Source organism: Suillus subalutaceus (genome assembly GCF_016647625.1).
Source record: "Suillus subalutaceus strain FC151 chromosome Unknown DFJ58scaffold_360, whole genome shotgun sequence".
In the NCBI taxonomy this organism is placed as follows: Eukaryota; Fungi; Basidiomycota; class Agaricomycetes; order Boletales; family Suillaceae; genus Suillus; species Suillus subalutaceus.
Window position 1 is genome coordinate 1 of NW_024540609.1, and position 20770 is coordinate 20770.

At 46.0% G+C, this 20770-nt stretch overlaps 3 protein-coding genes across 3 annotated transcripts; 1 reads left to right on the plus strand and 2 right to left on the minus strand.

Annotated features, from left to right (window-relative positions):
* Nucleotides 1-8051: 8051 nt before the first annotated feature.
* DFJ58DRAFT_671986 (uncharacterized protein) lies at nt 8052-8429 on the minus strand (the record flags this gene model as incomplete). Its single annotated transcript, XM_041383005.1, has 1 exon — nt 8052-8429. The coding sequence occupies one exon, from the start codon at nt 8427-8429 to the stop codon at nt 8052-8054; it is 378 nt and encodes a 125-aa protein (XP_041235125.1).
* A 3276-nt stretch (nt 8430-11705) lies between these two features.
* Nucleotides 11706-12702, plus strand: DFJ58DRAFT_876082 (uncharacterized protein; the record flags this gene model as incomplete). The annotated part of the gene is made up of 4 exons (XM_041394438.1): nt 11706-12087; nt 12141-12351; nt 12399-12462; nt 12512-12702. 4 exons carry the CDS (start codon nt 11706-11708, stop codon nt 12599-12601), a joined length of 747 nt encoding a protein of 248 aa, XP_041235126.1. The 3' UTR covers nt 12602-12702.
* Nucleotides 12703-17571: 4869 nt separating this feature from the next.
* Nucleotides 17572-18294, minus strand: DFJ58DRAFT_737465 (uncharacterized protein; the record flags this gene model as incomplete). Its single annotated transcript, XM_041386935.1, has 2 exons — nt 17572-18147; nt 18193-18294. 2 exons carry the CDS (start codon nt 18292-18294, stop codon nt 17572-17574), a joined length of 678 nt encoding a protein of 225 aa, XP_041235127.1.
* Between the last annotated feature and the right edge of the window lie 2476 nt (nt 18295-20770).

A 20770-nucleotide genomic window follows, 5' to 3' on the forward strand; every position in this document is an offset into this window, starting at 1 on the left:
TTCAATCACTGTCAGGAGGTGTTCCCTCATCCACCTCAGTGCCTTCAGTGTTGCAATCAAGCTTTCTGCTGTGTGCTGAGTGCCGAGTGCCGAGTTCTGAGTTCCGAGTGCCCTGATCTTTCGGGTATTAACACCCCAGATAGCCCTCGCTCTCAGGGACCCGTCAGAATTGAGATCATCTCAAACGGATGTGATTTGAGTGAGATATGAACAGAATACTATATGCCGGGTGAATGTTGGCATCAGAAGTTTGATGCTTTCGATGTTATTGATGTCGGGTCTTGATGCTTTCAGGCATGAACATGTAGATAGCCCTCAATCTCAGGGGTGTGGCAGAATTCACATTGTCTCAAACAGATATAATTTGAGTGAGATATTTGCACCATACTATGTATATACTGACTACCGATGCTGAGTGCTGAGTGCTGAGTTTTGAGTTCCGAGTTCCGAGTGCCAAGTGCCGAGTTCCGAGTGCCGAGTTCCGAGTGCCGAGTGCCCCGAGGCTTCGGGTATTAACATCCAGATAGCCCACGCTCTCAGGGGCCCATCAGAATTTAGATCATCTTAAACGGATGTGATTTGAGTGAGATATGAGCAAAATACTATATACCAAGTGAATTTCACCACCATCGAAGTTTGATGCTTTTGATGTTATTGATATCAAGCCTCGATGCCTTCAGGCATTGACATGCAGATAGCCCTAGATCTCACGGGTCTGGCAGAATTTAGCCCATCCCAAATGGATAAGAGTTGAGTGAGATATGAGCAAAATCCCATATACTGTGTGTATTTTCAGCATTGTAAGGTCAATGCTTTCCATGTTTGCAATGTCTAGCTCTCAATGCATTCAGGCATTCACAAGCAGATAGAACTTGATCTCAGGGGCCTGTCACAATTCAGATCGTCTCACACGGATAAGACTTGAGTGAGATATGAGCAAAACTATTATATATCAGGTGATTTTGATGTCAGGCCTTTGCACCAAGGGTAAGCACATAGCACAACAGGAATAAATCCTGTTGTCCTAGTATCCTTATATATTGCATATACTATCAAGGGATGTTGGGGATCATATTTTGCCTCAAACAGACATGATTTGAGGGAGATATGAGCAAAATACAATTTATTGGGTGTGTCTGAGCTTCGCAGGTTCAATGTTTTTGTTGTCAGCCTTGTGTGGGAAAAATTCTAAAACATCAGGAGAAACATAAAAACACATCATCAGGGACTGCATCAGGTTTGCTATGATCACACCTATGTATAATATGATAGATTGGCTTCCAGTGTACTGTTCCAGTCCCTGAAACAGTATCTGTCAGTGGTATGTATCTCTAAATACAAAAAAACTCGAAATTCAAGGCAATCACTGTGCACTGGTGCAAGAAAGTTACAATCACAAGATATATACATCAGCAAAATATGATTTTGCCACACGGTTACCAGAAGGTCACAAGCTTTGACAGTGCTTACTAGACTAAGGATATGATTGTCTTAACTCAATAGTCTTAACTTGCTAGGCATAATATTAAGCTTTCTTAATAACCATGACTGTCATATCTTCCATAATAATCCTAACCCTCACAGCTTATGTATTATGTAGTAATCAAACAATCATATTAGACTATCAAGGGAAGACTATCGTGTAATGACTATCAAGTTAAGACTACTGTATTTTATTCTAAGTCTGTACAATAGACCTGTTGATACTTGATGAGTGTCAGCCTGAACAGTATATTAAAGATCACACTATCATACTACACATAGGTATGACTATTGAAGACATGATGTAGTGCCTTATGATTGTGTTTTTTTATGTGTCTCCTGATGTGTTGAGAATGTCCTACATTACCTCATATGTCCATGTGAGGCCATATGAATTCTGTGAACTCCTGACATTAAGGGCATGCATATCAATGCCTGAAAGCATTGAGCCCGACATCAAAATCATTGAAAGCATTGAACTTCCAATGCTGAAATTCACCTGATATTAGTATTTTGCTCCTATCTCACTCAATCACATCTGTTTGAGATAATCAAAATTCTGATGGACCCCTGAGCAAGGGCTATCTGGGTGGTAATGCCCGAAAGCATCGGGACACTCAGCACTCGGAAGGCACTTGGCACTCGGCACTCGGCACTCGGCACTCGGCACTTGGTACTCAGAACACTTGGTAGTCAGTATATGGGATTTTGCATATATCTCACTCAATTATATCTGTTTCAGACAATCTGAATTTTACCACACCCCTGAGATCGAGGCTATCTACATGTCAACCCAAAAGCATTGAGACCCGACATCAAAAACATCGAAAGCATTGACTTCTGATGCCAAATTCACCCGGTATATAGTATTTGTTCATATCTCACTCAATCACATCCGTTTGAGATGATCTAAATTCTGACGGGCCCTTGAGAGTGAGGGGTGATCTGGGTGTCAATACCCGAAAGCCATCGGGGCACTTGGCACTCGGCACTCGGAACTCGGCACTCGGAACTCGGAACTCGGCACTCTGGCACTCGGCACTCGGCACTTGGCACTCGAACTCAGAACTCAGAACTCGGCACTCAGCACTCGGTAGTCAGTAAATACATAGTATTTTGCAAATATCTCACTCAAATTATATCTGTTTGAGACAATGTGAGTTTCTGCCACACCCCTGAGATCAAGGGCTATCTACATATTAATGCTCGAAAGCATCAAGACCAGACATCAAAACATCGAAAGCATCGAACTTCTGATGCCAAAATTCACCCGGGTATATAGTATTCTGTTTCATATCTCACTCAAATCACATCCATTTGAGATGATCTAAATTCTGACGGGTTCCCTGAGAGCGAGGGCGATCTGGGTGTTAATTGCCCGAAAGCATTGGGGTACTTGGCACTCGGAAACTCGGCACTCAGAACTCGGCACTCGAACTTCGGCACCTCCTGGAACTCGGCACTTGGCACTCGGAACTCAGAACTCAGAACTCGGCACTCAGCACTCGGTAGTCAGTAAATACATAGTATTTTGCAAATATCTCACTCAAATTATATCTTGTTGAGACAATGTGAGTTCTGCCACACCCCTGAGATCAAGGGCTATCTACATATTAATGCTCGAAAGCATCAAGACCAGACATCCAAAAACATCGAAAGCATCGAACTTCTGATGCCAAAATTCACCCGGTATATAGAATTTTGTTCATATCTCACTCAAATCACATCCATTTGAGATGATCTAAATTCTGACGGGCCCCTGAGAGCGAGGGCTTTTAATACCCGAAAGCATCGGGTCACTCGGCACTCGGCACTCGGCACTCGAACTCGGAACTCGGAACTCGGTTCTCTGCACTTGGCACTTGGTACTCAGCACTCGGTAGTCAGTGTGTGGTATTTTTGCATATATCTCACTCAAATTATATCTGTTTCAGACAATCTAAATTTTGCCACACCCCTGAGATCGAGGGCTATCTACATGTCAATGCCCCAAAGCATTGAGACCCGACATCAATAACATCGAAAGCATTGAACTTCTGATGCCAACATTCACCCGGTATATAGTATTCTGTTCATATCTCACTCAAATCACATCCGTTTGAGATGATCTAAATTCTGACGGGCCCTTGAGAGTGACGGCTATCTGGGGTGTCAATACCCGAAAGCATCGGGGCACTCGGAACTCGGAACTCGGCACTCAGCACACGGCAGAAAGCTTGATTGCAACACTGATGGCACTGAGGTGGATGAGGGAACACCTCCTGACAGTGATTGAATGCCTGAACACATCGGGGCACTCAGCACTCGGCACTCAGCACTCGGCACTTGGAACTCAGAACTGAGCACTTGGCGCTCAACACTTGGGACTCATTCACCCTGTATCTTGGATTGTGCATATATCTCACTCAAATCATATCTATTTAAGACTATCTAAATTCTGATGAATCCCTGAGATCTAGGGCTATCTGCATGTCAATGCCTGAAAGCATCGAGAGCCGACATCAAAAACATCGAAAGCATCGAACTTCTGATGCCAAAATTCAACTGGTATATAGTATTTTGCTCATATCTCACTCAAATCACATCTGTTTGAGATGATCTAAATTCTGACAGGCACCTGAGAGCGTGGGCTATCTGGGTGTTAATACCCGAGAGCATCGGGGTACTTGGCACTCGGAACTCGGAACTCGGAACTCGGAACTCGGAACTCGGCACTCAGCACTCGGCACTTGGTACTCAGCCCTCGGTAGTCAGTGTGTGGTATTTTGCATATATCTCACTCAAATTATATCTGTTTCAGACAATCTAAATTTTGCCACACCCCTGAGATCGAGGGCTATCTACATGTTAATGCCCAAAGCATCAAGACCCGACATCAAAAACATCGAAAGCATCAAACTTCCAATACTGAAATTCACCCGTATATAGTATTTTGCTCATATCTCACCCAAATCACATCCGTTTGAGGTGATCTAAATTCTGATGACCCCCTGAGAGCGAGGGCTATCTGTGTTTTAATACCCGGAAGCCTCAGGGCACTCGGCACTCGGCACTCGGCACTCGGCACTCGGCACTCGGCACTCGGCACTCGGCACTCGGCACTCGGCACTCGGTGATTCGAGTCTCGAGACTCGAGACTTGTGATTCACAAGTCAAAATTTGACACTAATGTGTAGTATCTTATGTATTTCTGTACTCATTTCACTGACTACCGAGTGCCGAATCTCGGGTCTTGGGTATCAGGTCTCGGTACTCGGTACTCGGTATTTCCAGATGACAAAAATGTATATCATCTTCAATTTGAATTTTCTTAACTCGTAAAAATGTATGACTTTCCAGTTGGGTTTTGAATTTTGAGTTTTGAGTCTCTTGAGTCCCAAGTCTGGGTGTTCAGGGCTCGGGTTTCAGGTTTCAGGTTTCAGGTTTTGGGTTTTGGGTTTTAGTACTTGGTACTTGATATTACCCGATGTCGGCCCACCCGTCTATGTAAAATTCTGCACTTCGGCCCACCCGTCTATCTAATATGACCCCACGTCGGCCCACCTGTCTATGTAATAAATAATTCACCTCACCCTCGGCCCACCCGTCTATCTAATATTACCCCACGTCAGCCCACCTGTCTATGTAATAAATCATTCACCTCACCCTCGGCCCACCCGTCTATCTAATATTACCCCACATCGGCCCACCCGTCTATGTAATAAATAATTCACCCCACCCTTGGCTCACCCGTCTATCTAATATTTCCCTACATCGGCCCACCCGTCTATCTAATAAATATTTCACCGCTCCCTCGGCCCATCCGTCTACAAAATAATACTGATACGTCGGCCCCACCCGTCTATATAATACTATTTGCTATACATCTCTCCTCAGGTCTATAATATATGTCAATCCTACTCTACATATTACCCACATGGGCCCACCCATCTCCATAATAATATTTCTCCCGGCCCATCTGCTATCATCGATGATATATATAACATCAGCATAGATGGGCCCACCCGTCTCCATCGGAAATAATATTCCTCCTGGCCCACCCGTCAACATATCGGGTATATACATAACATCGGCCCATAATCCGCTGGCCCGTATTACACAGGATATTATGTAGGTCGGGGTGACCCGTATAATACGGGATTTGTCACTGAAGGGGCTCCAATGTCCCAGTCCTGATGTGCTGCGATAGCAAGGATTAGTCTCAGTGATGCAAGACGAGCAACAGATGAGTAAGTCTCATAATAGTCCACCCCATAAACTTGTGTGAAGCCTCGCACCACCAGTTGGACCTTGTACTTATCAATTTCTCCTTCAGCGTTCCTTTTTATCTTGAAGACCCACTTGCAGCTGACAATGTTCTTGTTCTTGGGTTGCTTGATGATGTCCCAGGTATGTGCTTCATCAAGACTCTTCATTTCTGCACTAACAGCTTCTTTCCACTTTGTCCAATCAGATTGTGTCTTTGCATCTTTGATGGTGCATGGTTCCAGTCCTTCAGCCTCTCTCATTCCCATGAACATCACATAAGCAGTGGGTTTTTCATCAAATCACAATTCACTTCCTAACCCTTCTCCATAGGTTCCCATGCTATTGCCACCTTGCTCTCCCTCTTTCTCCACTTTCTGCATTCCTCTTGGGATAGCTGGGTCACCTTCTCTACCATCATGGGTACCTTCACCACTATGCAACATGCGCATGTAGGGGGACTCTGTCTGCTGGCAAGTAGATCGTCTTGGACCGGTTGGTGGCTGTTCAAAGTTTGGACCAAGTGAGCCATTCTGAGGTTCTGGATCTGGTGGGGGGTTTGTGTCCTGATGATTGGTCATTTGCTGATTGGTATTTGTAGTTTCACTCTCCCTCTCAATCAGTGAATGTGGTGTTAGCACTGGACCTTCCTCAGTTCATCTATCAAATGAGATGTTGCATTCAACAGCGATATTCTGGTGATCCTCGAAATATACTCTATGTGCTCCACTCTCAGTGTCAAAACCTATCCACTGACCCATGTGTACTCGCATATCAAGCTTGGAGCCAGTTGGGTTATGTACCCAGACCTTGGTTCCCCAGATTGGTAGGTCCCCTAAGTGTGGTTTCTTCCCTGTTGACATCTTATATGGTGTCTTTTCTTCTAGCAAGTGTGTGATGGTTCTATTTTCACATAGACGGTGTGCTTGATGCCTTCTCCCCATAGGTTCTTTGGTAGACCACTTGCATGTAGCACTGTGTGGACACATTCTATTAGTGTCCTAATTCAACCTTTCTGCAACTCCATTGTTCTGTGGGGTATCATGGGTGGTGAGTTTTTGAACTGTTCCATGTGATTGAAGGTGCTGAGTGAATTTGTCACTCAGATACTCTCCACCATGGTTGGACCAAAGGCATTTGACTTGGACCTTATGCTGGGTTTTCAACCATGCCTCGTAAGTCTTGTATGACTCAAATGTTTCATATTTTGATGCTAAAAGGTATAGGCATGTATAACAAGTGTGAACATCTGTAAACAACACATAGTAGGTCTTCCCACTTGGTGTTTGGACTTGAGATGGTCCCCACAGGTCGGTGTGACAATCATACCAGCGCTAGGCGCGTATGAGTGTCATAGGCATATTTTGCCTTGCCTAGAGGAAAAGAGTAAGGTGCTAGTCACCAGCACTATTCAGCTCCCAAACTATCCGCTTTGGAACTACTTTTCTCCCATAGCGTGCTATCCTGGTCTGACACCTAGGTATTCCGTCCTCCCATGTCCTGCCTATGTCCACCTACCTCCACTGGTGCATTATTTTTCCCTAAATGTCGCTACTCATCAGTCGCAGGTCTTATTACATGTGTCCTCGTGTTCCACAGCGCTGCATGTTTATTACCTGTCGCTACATTGTGCCCTTGCCAGTGTCGCTACTATACTTGCCTACGCAATCCTGAACCCCTATGCAGTATGATAAAATGACCCGTCCTACATACAGTACAGTACTTCCCTTCCCCGGACCTTTGCTGGTGTCAGGGTCACTTTAGTCGCTATATCCTAGTCTTGGTGCAATCGATTCCACTCTTGCCAATCTCTTTGATCGCATGTCACTTGACTTGCTTTAAGTGCGCGTTGCTAAAGTTCCCTCTTAAGTTCGACTTTCGCAACATCGGGATCAGCTATCGGTAGTCAAGCTATAATCTAGTCGCTATCGGGCATTTCACTTGCACTGTCTTACTTTACTCCTCGCTTTCGCTCTCTTTGATTTATTCTCGCTGTCGCTAGTCGGATGTCGCATAGCGCTATCGCATAAAACAACTTGCATAGCACCTCTCACTTATACACACATTTCTCTGTCAGAACTCACTGTCGCTAGTCGCTGATCGCAATAGTGCTACTCATCAGTTTTGGGTCTTAGGTCGCTATAGGTTATTAGTCCTTCGTGCTATCGCTACCCTTGCATATTAGAAGGGAGTTGCTTCAATAGCAGTCCTCTTGGGTCGAATACTACACTTGCGCCTATTTGGATAAGTAGCGCTAGTTTCTAACTGCCTAGTCGCTATTTCTCTTTCACATCGGTATGAACTTCATCACTGAGGTTTTCACATCATTTTGGGTTACATTCCTTCCCGATTGGTTTGCATGTGGCCTTTGCATATTTGCAAGACTTGCATTGACCCATGGTAGTATGGTTAGGATCTAGCTTGACTCCTTCTGCCATCCCCTTCACCAACATCTCACAAATAGCTGATGGGGTGACATGGGCCATCTGTCGGTGTAGATCCTCCATGGTCAGAACCTTCAATGTATTTGTGGCTGCTGCACACGTGGTCAGTTCATTTTTGATGCAATATGAGCCTCTGCTGATGGTAACTTCGCCTAGTGTCTTGTTCTTAGCATCGAGAATTCTACATGAGTCACCACAGAATAAGGCTGCATAGCCTGTGTGGGTGAGTCTACTGATTGAAATGAGGGTTGCTCCCATTGATGGGGCATAGAGAACATTTGTCAACAGGATGCAGGTCTTGGTTTTGCCATTTGGAATCTCAACAGGCAGATCACCTCTGCCTATGGCATCGAAGGTATGTTTGTTAGCAGCTTCAATTGCATGTGGGGGAATTGATTTGAAATTAACAAAGTGATCTTGATATGGGGACATGTGTTGCGATGCACCACTGTCGTAAAGCTCAATGGTAGTTTCTTGGGTATTCATGTTGTTTCGTGCGAATGGACAATGAACAATGATAGAAAAAAAAGGTTCCACACATCATCTACCAATTGCCTTCCAGACTCAGTCATTCTCTGAAACTCACAGGTTCTCACAGTGAAGAGGCATGGTACTTAGATGGATGTTGACAAAGAATCTGAGGATGAGTGAGCACTCATTTGTTAGATGGTATTGTCTTTTGTTTTCGCAGTTAATCCTATAACTGACTATGAACTTTACCGACAGACTATACCACTGTTTGTATTTCCTTGTTGTTCACATGCCATCTTGTTGCCACCCCTGCTACCACTGTCATCATATTGTATCTGCTTTCAATCATGTCTCATATTTTAGCTCATTATGACCACTTTTAATCTACTTGCCAGTACATGTTTTGCAAGTGACTATGAATTATTTCTTTATTCACATGCTGTCTCATCACCCCCCTGCTACTATTGTCATCACACATTTTATTTTATTTTCATTCTACATGCTTAACCGCCTTAAATGCAGTTGTTTTTCATTCTAACAAGTGTGCATTAAGTGTGAGAAAGTTGAAAATATGGGGCAATTACCAACTGCAATGCAGTTCATTCTCAAACAAGTGTGAAAAAGGTGTGAAAAAGCCAAAAACAAGAGGGTAGGATCTGCTTTTTAACTTGTGGCAGCTTGTGACAAGGAGACATTATGGTTCTTGTGCGAAGCTCTTCACTATTGTGTGGAAAAACAAGTGACAAAAAAAGAGATTAAGAAATGTGTGAATCATTACTGATGTCAGACTTGGAGGTTCATCTCAGTCTTGATCAAAGTGGTTACCACGACAGAATCAAAATCTGTTTCTTTTGGACTGTGCAGGTTCGAAATCTGCTGATTGTGGTTTTTTTGCTATCAGAACACACTTTGACGTTCACTCATGGATGGTTTCCTCAAAAGTTCATCTCAGCTTCATCCTGGCAAAAGTAGTTACCACAACAGAGTCAAAATCTGTTCCTCTTCGACTGTGTAGGTTCAAAACCTGCCAATGAAAAAGTTATTTTTACTCCAAAGCACAAGTTTCGGGAACATGAGGAGGATATATGGAATCTTGTCTTATTGCACCACATCATGAGTGCTTCATGAGATGGCATGATGCAGAAGTGGCACAATACTGTGCCACAGAAGGTCAATGCGGTTGGAACACTCTTGATGATTCACTCATAGATGGTTTCCTCCGTGGTCCATCTCAACTGGGCTTAGCCAAGTGGTTGTTAAAAAAGTCAAAATCTGTTCCTCTCAAACTGCGCAGGTTTGAAACCCGCATACGACAAAGTTTTTTGTCTATCGGAACTAGGCATTAGCACAGGTATGGGTAACCTGCGGCGGGTCGCAGGTATGATTACTGGCGGGTACGGGTGTGGGTTGGGATTTTGAGACCTGTGACCCGCATACCCATCACTTCCATATATGGTCGTCTGCTGCAGCAACTGCCGTAGTCTGCGGTAAGGTGCACATTAACTACTTACATGAGTCTAGACTATTACTATCAATTGTCCATCTTGTGATACCGCCAATGCCCACACCCTGCTATTCTCCTCCATCTTCTTCAACATAACACCTGTCTTCATCCTCCCACTTCTCGCAACAAGGCAATGACGAAGACCTGGATCAGGCTATCGCACTTCACAGGGAAGCGCTGGCTTTGCGCCCGATCGGTCACCCAGATCGGTCCATGTCATTAAATGACCTTGCCAGTCAACTCTCCTTCTGCTTCTCACACCGAGGCAATGACGAAGACTTGGATCAGGCCATCGCACTTCAGAGGGAAGCGCTGGCTGTGCACCCGGTTGGTCACACAGATTGGTCCTTGTCATTAAATAACCTTGCAATTCAACTCTCCTCCTGCTTCGAGCACTGTGGCAACAATGAAGACTTAGATGAGGCTATTGCACTTCACAGGGAAGCACTGGCTTTGTGCCCGGTCAGTCACAGTTCGGTCCCCATCGTTAAATAACCTTGCAACTCAACTTTCCTCCCACTTCTCGCACCGAGGCAATGGCGAAGACTTGGATGAGGCTATCGCGCGTCAGAGGGAAGTGCTGGCTTTGCACCCGGTCAGTCACACACATTGGTCCATGTCATTAACTAACCTTACAACTCAACTCTCCACCCGCTTTCACCACTCAACTCTCCACCTGCTTTCACCATCAAGGCAACAACAAAGACTTGGATGAGGCTATCGCACTTCACAAGGAAGTGTTAGCTTTGCTCCCTGTCAGTCACACACATTGGTCCATGTCATTAACTAACCTTACGACTAAACTCTCCACCCGCTTTTACCACCGAGGCAACAACAAAGACTTAGATGAGGCTATTGCACTTCACAGGGAAGCGCTGGCTTTGCGCCTGGTCAGTCACACAGGTCGGCTGTTGTCACTCGCGACTCGACTCTCCACCCACTTTCACCACTGAGGCAACAACGAAGGCTCAGATTTAGGTATTATTATTAATCTGTAGTTACTAAATGTTTTCTAGTATAGTTTGAATTTATACCCGCAGGTTCACTGCCATACCTGCGCAACCCGTTGATACCCATTTGAAGACCTGTACCCGTTGGTACCCTTGGGTACACGTAGTGATGTGCATGGCCCGGCTTTTGGCCGTGAGCCAGCCAAAGCCGGCCCCCATTGAGCCAGGCCAAAGTCACAGCTTGCATAGGGCTTTGGCCTGGCCCATGATTTTGCGAAGCCTATGCTGCCGGCCCAGGCCAGGGCTTTTAGGGTAGTATTATGTACATTATGTACTGCCTCGGACTCACGTTTCCAGTGCCAGATTCTATTTTTACCTTCGTCTTCTGCTTCGCCCCACCATCACTACATGTCAGAATTGACCGATTAAAGGACTTTACATCCTTCAGACGAGTGGATCACCATGTTCCTGTTGATATACAAGTGAGTTGCCATGTTTCTTTTAACATTACTCACTCTAATGTCAGAATAGGTCCTTTGATTTACTACTATGCTATTCGTTCGGAGGTTTGATGGTCCGTCGAGACTCTAACTTATATTTCTCGCTAATATGTCATTGTATGTGCCTCCTTACCCCCCTACCTACTACCTTCATATGATCAGCACAGACACTGCAGCCTCCACCAATGGTGATGAGCCTCGTGTGGCACACCCCATACGTTGGACAAAACCAACAGCTGCCCTTCTTGAGCACTCGGAGAGGGCAGCCCTACCATTACAAATGAAGGCCATCAACAAATTCCGCGCTGCAGAAGCTGCAAGGTCTACTAACGAAATTCCACAGACTGCTACCTCAGGTTCATCACTAGAGCTTTCTGTGCCCCAGCCAGTCCAGCCTGCCACATCTACATCTAGCAACAAACGCCCCTACGTCGAAGAAATCTCGGATGATGACATCGACGAGCGTGAAAATGCGCGCACAAACCCAAAACGTAAGTTTATTCGCCCCTTCATGATGTGATCTAACTTAATACTTGACCATCAGCAAAGAAAGCTCGCAAGGCGGCTGCAAGAACAGACTCGGACCCAGTGGGTGAGGATGGTATCCTCATCGACATCGACGTTCAGTCGATTGCGGACACAGGGTCAACGTGTGAGCTCCAAACTGCTGACATTGAAGAATTTTTTGGCGCCACATTTGATCACACTGGGTCTAATGGCAAAGTCAAGAAGCACTGCAAGTGCAAGATTTGCCAGTAAGTCTGCTCACATTTTCTACACTCACCCACTGATCAGCTGATAGGAAAAAATGTGTACTCGTCAATGAAACGACTACACTCCATCAACATGCAGAGGCTAACTTTGCGGTGAGTAACTATGTGCTCTACCTGAACTTTGTATTGATACATTACATAGGCAAAAATCGTACATGGCAAAAAAAACTTGTTCGAGTCGATGCTACCTGGTGATGTCAAGGCTCGCAAGGAAAAGGCTGAACATGACTAGCAAATAATCACCTCCCATCTGACTGAACAAAAGATTGCCGAATGAGTCATCCCGTACTCGGATAGCTTGTTCAAGCAGGCTGCCATTGAATGGCTTGTCGCGCGTCAAGATCCCGGGCAGGAAGGCGACTCGAGCCGAGATCATGAGGATGTTCAAGAATCATCTTATGAAACTTAAGGAGAAGCTGAATAGTGATGCCATTAGTGGTGCGATAAATACAACCTGCGATGCCTGGCAGGCTGAGAATGTCGATGCTTACTTTGCCATTACAGGCCATTGGATCAAAGCAAAGACTGATACTCATTGGGAGTGTGAAAGTGCGCTACTTGGTTTTATGCAAGTCAACAACTCACACAATGGCAAGCGGCTCAGTGGTACTCTCTTCAAGGTTCTGGACCGTCTGGGTATTGTACATAAGGTATGTTATCACAACTGAACGATTCGTGGTTTAATTGAATCTTTTTAGCTTGGCCATGTTACCTGTGACAATGCAGCTAACAACAGTACCATGCTCGAAGAATTTGCGCTATTATATGAAGTCCGATGTAACAAGGAATTCCCATGGTGAGCTCGCAGAATCAAGTAAGTCCGATTTTATTTGGTTGCTAGCGAACCCATACATTATGACTGTAGCTGCTTAGCGCATGTCATCAATCTCAGCATGCAACTCCTCATCAGCACATACAGCAAGGCTCCTCACTATGACCCGCATGATCCTCACACTTTGGAGCCTGACATGTCAATTCAAGGTGACCGTGATGAGATCGGACTTATTCGCTCAATATGCGTGAAGGAACGCTCATCAGCCAAACAAAAGGAACTTTACAAGAGTGTTCAAGCCAAGGCTGGTGTCTCAAACCCCACGCAGCTCCTTCTTGATATGAAAGTCCATTGGTCTTCAACATATGTAATGATCAATCGCACAGAAGGTAGTAAGGAGGTGAGTCTAATATTCACAAAGTATTGCCCTATTAGATCTTGGGCCCTAGCATGTCGATGTTTATGTTTATGAGATGGGCATGCAAAAACACAATCTGGCAAAACAGGCCAAAATTGACTACCTCCATTTGACCTCGACTGAATGGGCGCGTTGTGACAATCATATTTCCGCTGGGCTTGTATGAAGCCACTATGCAATTTGCATCCATACCCCATGTTGTCCGACTCACCCCTAGTCATCCCCGATGCAACCCGACATCCCCGACGCAACCTGATGATCGGACCCGCTCAGATACCCTGTGGACTCATCCTACCTATGTCCAGTCCTGTCGCACTTTACCCCACTAGGTGCGCAGTCATCTATTTCCTTATTACTGATGTGGTAGACAGTGCTATTACATGTATTCCCACTGGCCGCAGCACCTCATGGCCTTTTACATATTTCGTCAGACCCGATGATGCGCTACTACTTTCGCCTACAGTACTCCAGACTTTCACGTAGCTAGTTAAATAGGACTCAGTAGGAGATCGTACTTTACCACTCGGTAGATGGGAGAAATTCCCTGATACTAGGTCACCTTTCTTAGTCCCTATCCCCTATACCTGCTGAATTTATCTGATTTCCACTCTTTACACTCTGATCCTCTGTCTCTCATTTCTGCTAAACATTCCCTTGTGTTTCCTATCCTAAGCCTGCACTTTTCCTTACTTCTCCCTCGCTTTCCTGTCCTCCCCGATCCCCAAAACATCGGACTCGGTATCCCCTACGTCAGACTCCATCTCCTATCATCGGGCTCGACCTTTCTACATTCAGGTTTCATTCCTCATATAGTACTGACATATTTAGACTTAACCAGCAGGCCCCTTTAGGGTCGAACACTCTTGCTTGCAAGTGAAGCAGCTAGGCAGAGTTAAGACCTCATATACTGGCTAAGTACTTTCCAGGTACCTAGTCAGGTTGTGAATTCCACAGCGTGCCAGTAAATTTGCTGATCTACTCTCAGTATGTTCTGTTTCGTATTCACAAAGTTCCCTCTAATTTGTTTCTTCAGTACACAGATGTAGCTCAACAGGCTTTCTCATCGGACAAAGGGACCACACTTCATTTGGCTATTCCCGCCCTTGAGACCCTTCATCGAGCGTGGTCGAATTGTGCAGACTGACCTAAGTATGCCGGTTTTTCTCCCGCACTCCATGCTGCCGCACAAAAGATCGACCAGTACTATGAAAAGACAACTGACTCACCAGCATACATCATGGCTATGTGTATGTCTGTCATATCCCGTATTCCGGACCTTCGTCCGATGATGTTCCCACGCCTTACGGATGCACATCCGGACCTCCATACCCTTATCCATGCCTTCAGTCCTCCAGTCCACTATCGGTTTGGATCCATACACCTTCGTACATCCATATATCAATACCTTCGGACCTCCGCAGCTAAGCCTGCTTCATCCACCCTTGGTCCTATCGGATCCGAGCTCATTCCATCTCGGACTCTACCTTCCCTAGACTACCGGTCTATATCCATGATCCATATCCTAGTCTCGTATTCACCTAGATCTCCGGATCTGCTCATCCGATATCCAGACGCTTCATCTGATATCTCTAGACCTCCGGATCCGACCTATACTCATATCCGAGGCCTAAACCTTAAATCAGCGTCTATCTCCTTATGGTAATCCCCTTGACTCCGGACTTCGGTTATCTCAGTTTCCGTCTTGCTTATTGATCCTTGTACTCTGTTCATATCCGAGTTCATTTACTTATGTGCCGTTCATACTTACTAATATGTTTCCACATGCTCGTACATAGCATTTGTGTTCAGCTTACCGATCCTCTCGGATCCCTTCCAGTATATAAAGATCTGTACAACTCCTGTAAAGTTTCCTTAGTTCGAATATCACCTTAGACTTTGCTCTGTCTCAACATAGACTTGCTCTCTCGCACATTAGACTTCACTCATTCTTGTCTCGGACTTTGGTCCATCTGAGTTCTGCCTTTCCATTAAGGCCTAGGGATGGATTCCCTAGGCCGGAAATCCAGACCTTCGGATTTGTCCCCTATGTCTCTGTTCTGAAGTCTAGGGATTGATTCCCTAGACCGAAGTTTTGCCTTTCCAGCACTTCCTGTCTTTCCGAGACTTCTGTCTAAATCCCGTCTATCTGACTCTACCATAGTGTAGTCTACCTCTGTTTGTTTCTACTCTGGACCTTGTCCATAGTAGCCTTTCCCCTCCTGTCCTGATCCTGTCCACTCCTCTGGTCCTCATAAACCTTCAGACCTTCGGATGTCGTAACCTTCGAACATCGTAACCTTCGGACGTCGTAACCTTCGGACGTCGCAACCTTCGGACGTCTTAACCTTCGGACCTCCGGATGTCCTGTCCTTCAGACCACTCCTCCTATCCTATCCTGCTTTGGACTCTGTCCCTTGCAGCCTATCCTCTATGTGTTTCTATCTAGGGAACTTACCTTGGGAAGTCTTACCTTCGGATCTGATACAGCGGATGAAACTCCTCTGGAGTTTCCTATACTCCTCCGGAAGTTTCTTGCACTCATCCGGAAGTCCTCTAGCACTCTACTAGAGTAGCCAGCCTCCGGAAGTCCTTCGGACTTCGTCGGATTCCATCTGGACTTCATTCTGAAATTAAGGGCACATACTCGGGTAAGGGGCACAGCGCACGAGCTGAGGCCAAGCCCTTCGGATCCCATCTACCCTTGAGCTACGGTCTTAACAATGTCTTATTCTGTTCATGCGGTGCTGCACATTGCTAACATATCTGTACAGTACTTGATCCAATGGGTAAGATGGCGTACTTTAAGAAACACTGGCCAGAAAACCTGCAAGAGGAGGTCCTTGCTTGTGCAGAACTAGAGGTGCGTTCAATAATGTTGCTGTTCAACTTACATTGTTAATCTGGGACTTAGTTTAAGACTTGCTATGTCACAATGGGCAAATCAGCGACGGCCGTACAACTACCCATCAAGAAAGGCAAAGTTCATGGCCTCAAGAAACTCATTCGTGAGACCAAGAGTTCAGATGAAGATGAAGACCTTGGTTTGGGCACATTGGCAGCCAATGTTGATCCTGCCAGGCCTTGGTACGCTGATTTCAGACTTTATATTGACACTGTTGAGGCAAAACTGCCATCTGGAACAAGTACGGTCAAATGGTGGGGGGTACGTATATACTATTACATTCTAGTTCATCCGTCGTTACTGATGTACTTCGCGGTAGTTGAACACACACAGATACAGACCAGTGTGGTCCTCCATCACTCAGGACTATCTATCCATCATGGCAACATCTGTTTCGAGCAAACACACCTTCTCACAGGGGGGTATCACTATCAGTAAGCGTCATAATCGCCTCAAATGCGATATTGTCGATGTGCTGCAATGTGTTAAGTGTGCCATTCGTCATGACCTCCTTTTCTGTCCACCTGGTCCATCATCATCCACCGAACTTGAAGTCGACGAATTCAATGTTGAACCGGATGCTAATGACAGCATGATGAGTAGTGCTGCCGCGGTCCGGTTCAGTCCGGTTCAGAGGGTCCTGGATGAGAACTGAGAACCGAACCGTGGTCCGGTTCTGCAAAATCATCAAACCTTGAACTGGACCATCAAGAACCATTCTCAACGGTCCGGTTCGGTTTTTTTGTGGTCCGAACACGAACCGAACCAAAAAAATTTCAAGCGCAACAAAAAATGACATAGTAGATCTACGTGACATTGAGTAACTGGTCCAACATAGCAGCTGCATGCTCCTCTGCTTCTACTGCTGCTGTCTCAAACCACCCAAGTGTCTCCCCCTCTTCTTCATGACGAGGGCCGATCTGTGTGACCAACCAGGCGCAAAGCCAGCGCTTCCCTGTGAAGTGCAATAGCCTCGTCTAAGTCATCGTCGTTGCCTTGGTGGCGAAAGCGGGTGGAGAGTTGAGTTGCGAGGTTGTTTAATGACATGGACTGATGTGTGACTGATTGGGAGCAAAGCTAGCGCTTCCTTGTGAAGTGCGATAGCCTTATCTAAGTCTTCGTCGTTGCCTCGGTGGCGAAAGCGGGAGGAGAGTTCAGCTGCGGCGAGGTTATTTGATGATGAGAACCGATCTGTGTGACTGACTGGACACAAGGCCAGTGCTTCGCTGTGAAGTGCGATAGCCCGATCCAAGTCTTCATTGTTACCTCGATAAATTGAGCTGCAATATTATTTAATGATGAGGACTGATCTGTGTGACTGACCGGGTGTAAGGCCAGCGCTTCCCTATGAAGTGCAATGGCCTCATCCAAGTTGTCGTCATTGCCTCGAGCGGCTGGAGCACCGTTTTGATTGTCGCAAGTATGTACAATGGTGGCCTTCAGTACATCAAAAGTACTGAACCGTGAGATGGGAACATCGGCGAGGTGGAGTGGAACGAATGAGTCATCAAACCCGCTAGTCACAGGTGCAGTGGTATGATTGTGTATAGTACGCCACGGCCATAAACACGGCTCCAGTACTCCTCTAATATCTGATTGAAGGGCATTAACAAATGAGCAGGATGGAGTGCTGGTGTTCGTTTTGTGCTGCTGAATTTCGTGTGACACGGCGGTGCTGCAATAGGGCTAAATCACCGTTAAAATTTGAATGGTGTGAATGAAGATGCATACCTTGACAAGTTGTTGATGAGTTGGCACCAGGGCCAGAATTTCACTCTGCTGGCCCAACTGAGCTGACTGTATCATGATGTTGATAGGCTCCATGGAGACCATGTTGATCACAGTTACTCCAAAGACTCCATGATTGGCTGAAGTGACAATGCCTGCAATGATGCATGAGCAGCTGAAGATAATTGAGCATGCCACTCCGACAAGGGCATATCTGCGACTTGTCAGACTGCAGTCGTAGAAATCAGTTCTAGTATCAGCAGTGAACCATCAGATATCATCCAGTCCAAGTCCTGGTGATTCGGGAGTGTGTCATATGGATGTGAACTTTCATCTGTTGGTTTGGAAGAAGTTGCCATGGGAGGCAGAGACAGGAAGGCTCAAATGAAGAGAGGCTCGGACTAGAAGCGAAAGGATAACTCAGTCGTTGGATTGAGAGACTGAAGTACTTGTGATGATACCGTCTGACCGTGAGTGATTATAATAATAAGGAGTTGGCACATGCTCGACTTGGCCATGGTTCGTTTGCAGGACAAGGATTGGAAGGTTCCAGTGACTAGCAGTAAGTGTAATTGATGCACACTCACTATTTGGGAGCAGCGCAGCATTGGTCGCGGCAGTTGCCGCAGCAGTCACAGCAGTGGCGCACATACCATTGGTTCGGGGTTCGGAACGGTTCGGGACCCGTCCGAACCGAAGTCAAACCGTTCGCCCAACGCCAGAACCAAGAACCGTACTATGGTCCGGTTCTGGCTGACACCTGGACTGTGGACCGAACCACAGGGGAACCGGACCAAAAGTCCGGTTCGAACCATGGTTCAGGACTGGACCACGGCAGCACTAATGATGAGTGAGGGTGATGACGAAGATGGTTGGGATGTCTTGCTGCTGGAGGATGACGAGGATGACATAGATATCGTTTGACTTTTGTTTTATCTACCTATTAATCATTGATGTCATTTGCCTACTCATTTTCATACTCAGGCCGCGGCTCAGGCCAGGCCGGGCCAGGGCCAAGCCATTCTCGAGGGCTTTGGCCCGGCTCTTGATTTCTGAAAGCCCTGGCCGTCTGAAGCCGGGCCAAAGCCGGGGCTTTCGAGCCAAGCCGGGCCGGAACATCACTACCAGGTACGGGTGTGGGTAGGGCTCTGGACACCCACGGGTTTACCTGTGCTAATCCCTAATCAGAACAGCCTCAAAGATTCAATTATGGATGCATCGATGATTCCTCACGCATTCATCTGGATTCTGAACTGATCTTACTAGCCAAGTAGTTCAAACCACAACGGAATCGAAATCTATTTCTCTTGGACTGTGCAAGGTCGAAACCTGCTGACGACATTTTTTTAATAGGAACATCCCTTGACATTCTTCATGGATGATTTCCTCGAGGTTCATCTTATTAGTCTTACACTTGTCCAGGTATACTCAACCCCAGCACATAGAGCACGTTCAAATTTAAAACCCGCCGCGGAGGATATTCGATCTGCTGTCGAGTTTTGCTATACGTCCTCATCCTCAATACCAAGGGCATAAGTGACCTCCTGCTTCCACGCAAAGTATGTATCCGGACCTGTCAATTCCGGGATGTGGTTGAGCTTTCCCATGTCAAAGAAAGACGGCGAAACATCTAAGAGAAGATTACAGCGAGTCGCTGAAACAAGGGCGCATGTTGGTATGCATAGCCTGATAGGATTTCATTTAGAAATCGCAACTGATAACCTGTTAGAAACTAGACACGAAACACGCTCAGTGGTCGGAGACAACGACTCGATATTATTAGTACCTAGACGCAAAACACGCTAGAGAACATAAAGTAAGAGACGGTGGGACGACGAGGAACTAGGAACCATACCTCAGCTGTGGTTGGAGACAATGACTGTCAGAGGCATGCGGAGAAATTATATATGCAAGTGCACGTGATAAGTAGGAAAAGGAAAAAACGCCATGGGCGATGACAATAACACGCTGCAATCGCCTATCTATCTATATCAGGTTACGGCCTTAAATGCAAGTTTCTAGCAACAAGATCCGCAGTCCGATTGCAATAGGATAAGGACCGGCAGATAATCTGGGTGACAGTCAACATCAGTTCGCAATCAGGATCACATGCTTCTGCTCAGCGACAAGATACCAAAGATAGTGCTCGTATCAAGATGTGGAGCTGAGAGTCAAGTTCGCTCTAGAACCAATCACCCAGACCGAAGTGCATGTTTCACGCCGTTGATGAGCAAGAACACTGTATGTTACAACGCATATAATGAATCGGAATCGCACGGACGTTTATGACCTTTCAGAGGCTTGAGACTTTGCAAAATGAGATGGCATGAAGGAATGGACATTGGACATACACGATGTTGTGATAGGACGTATATTCACATGTCGTGAATGATTTCTTGCTGTGCTTGCTTCTCTACGTGTTCGAGCTCCCAACGTGCGGGCTTTCGTACGCGCAACTTGGAGTCGATTGCTTTGCATGGCCACTGAGGTTGGTGGATCACAAAATATCAAAATAACGCACCATTGCACACACAAATGAAGTTTCCCTCGCAACCCCATCCTAGATAGCGCCAATCTTGAA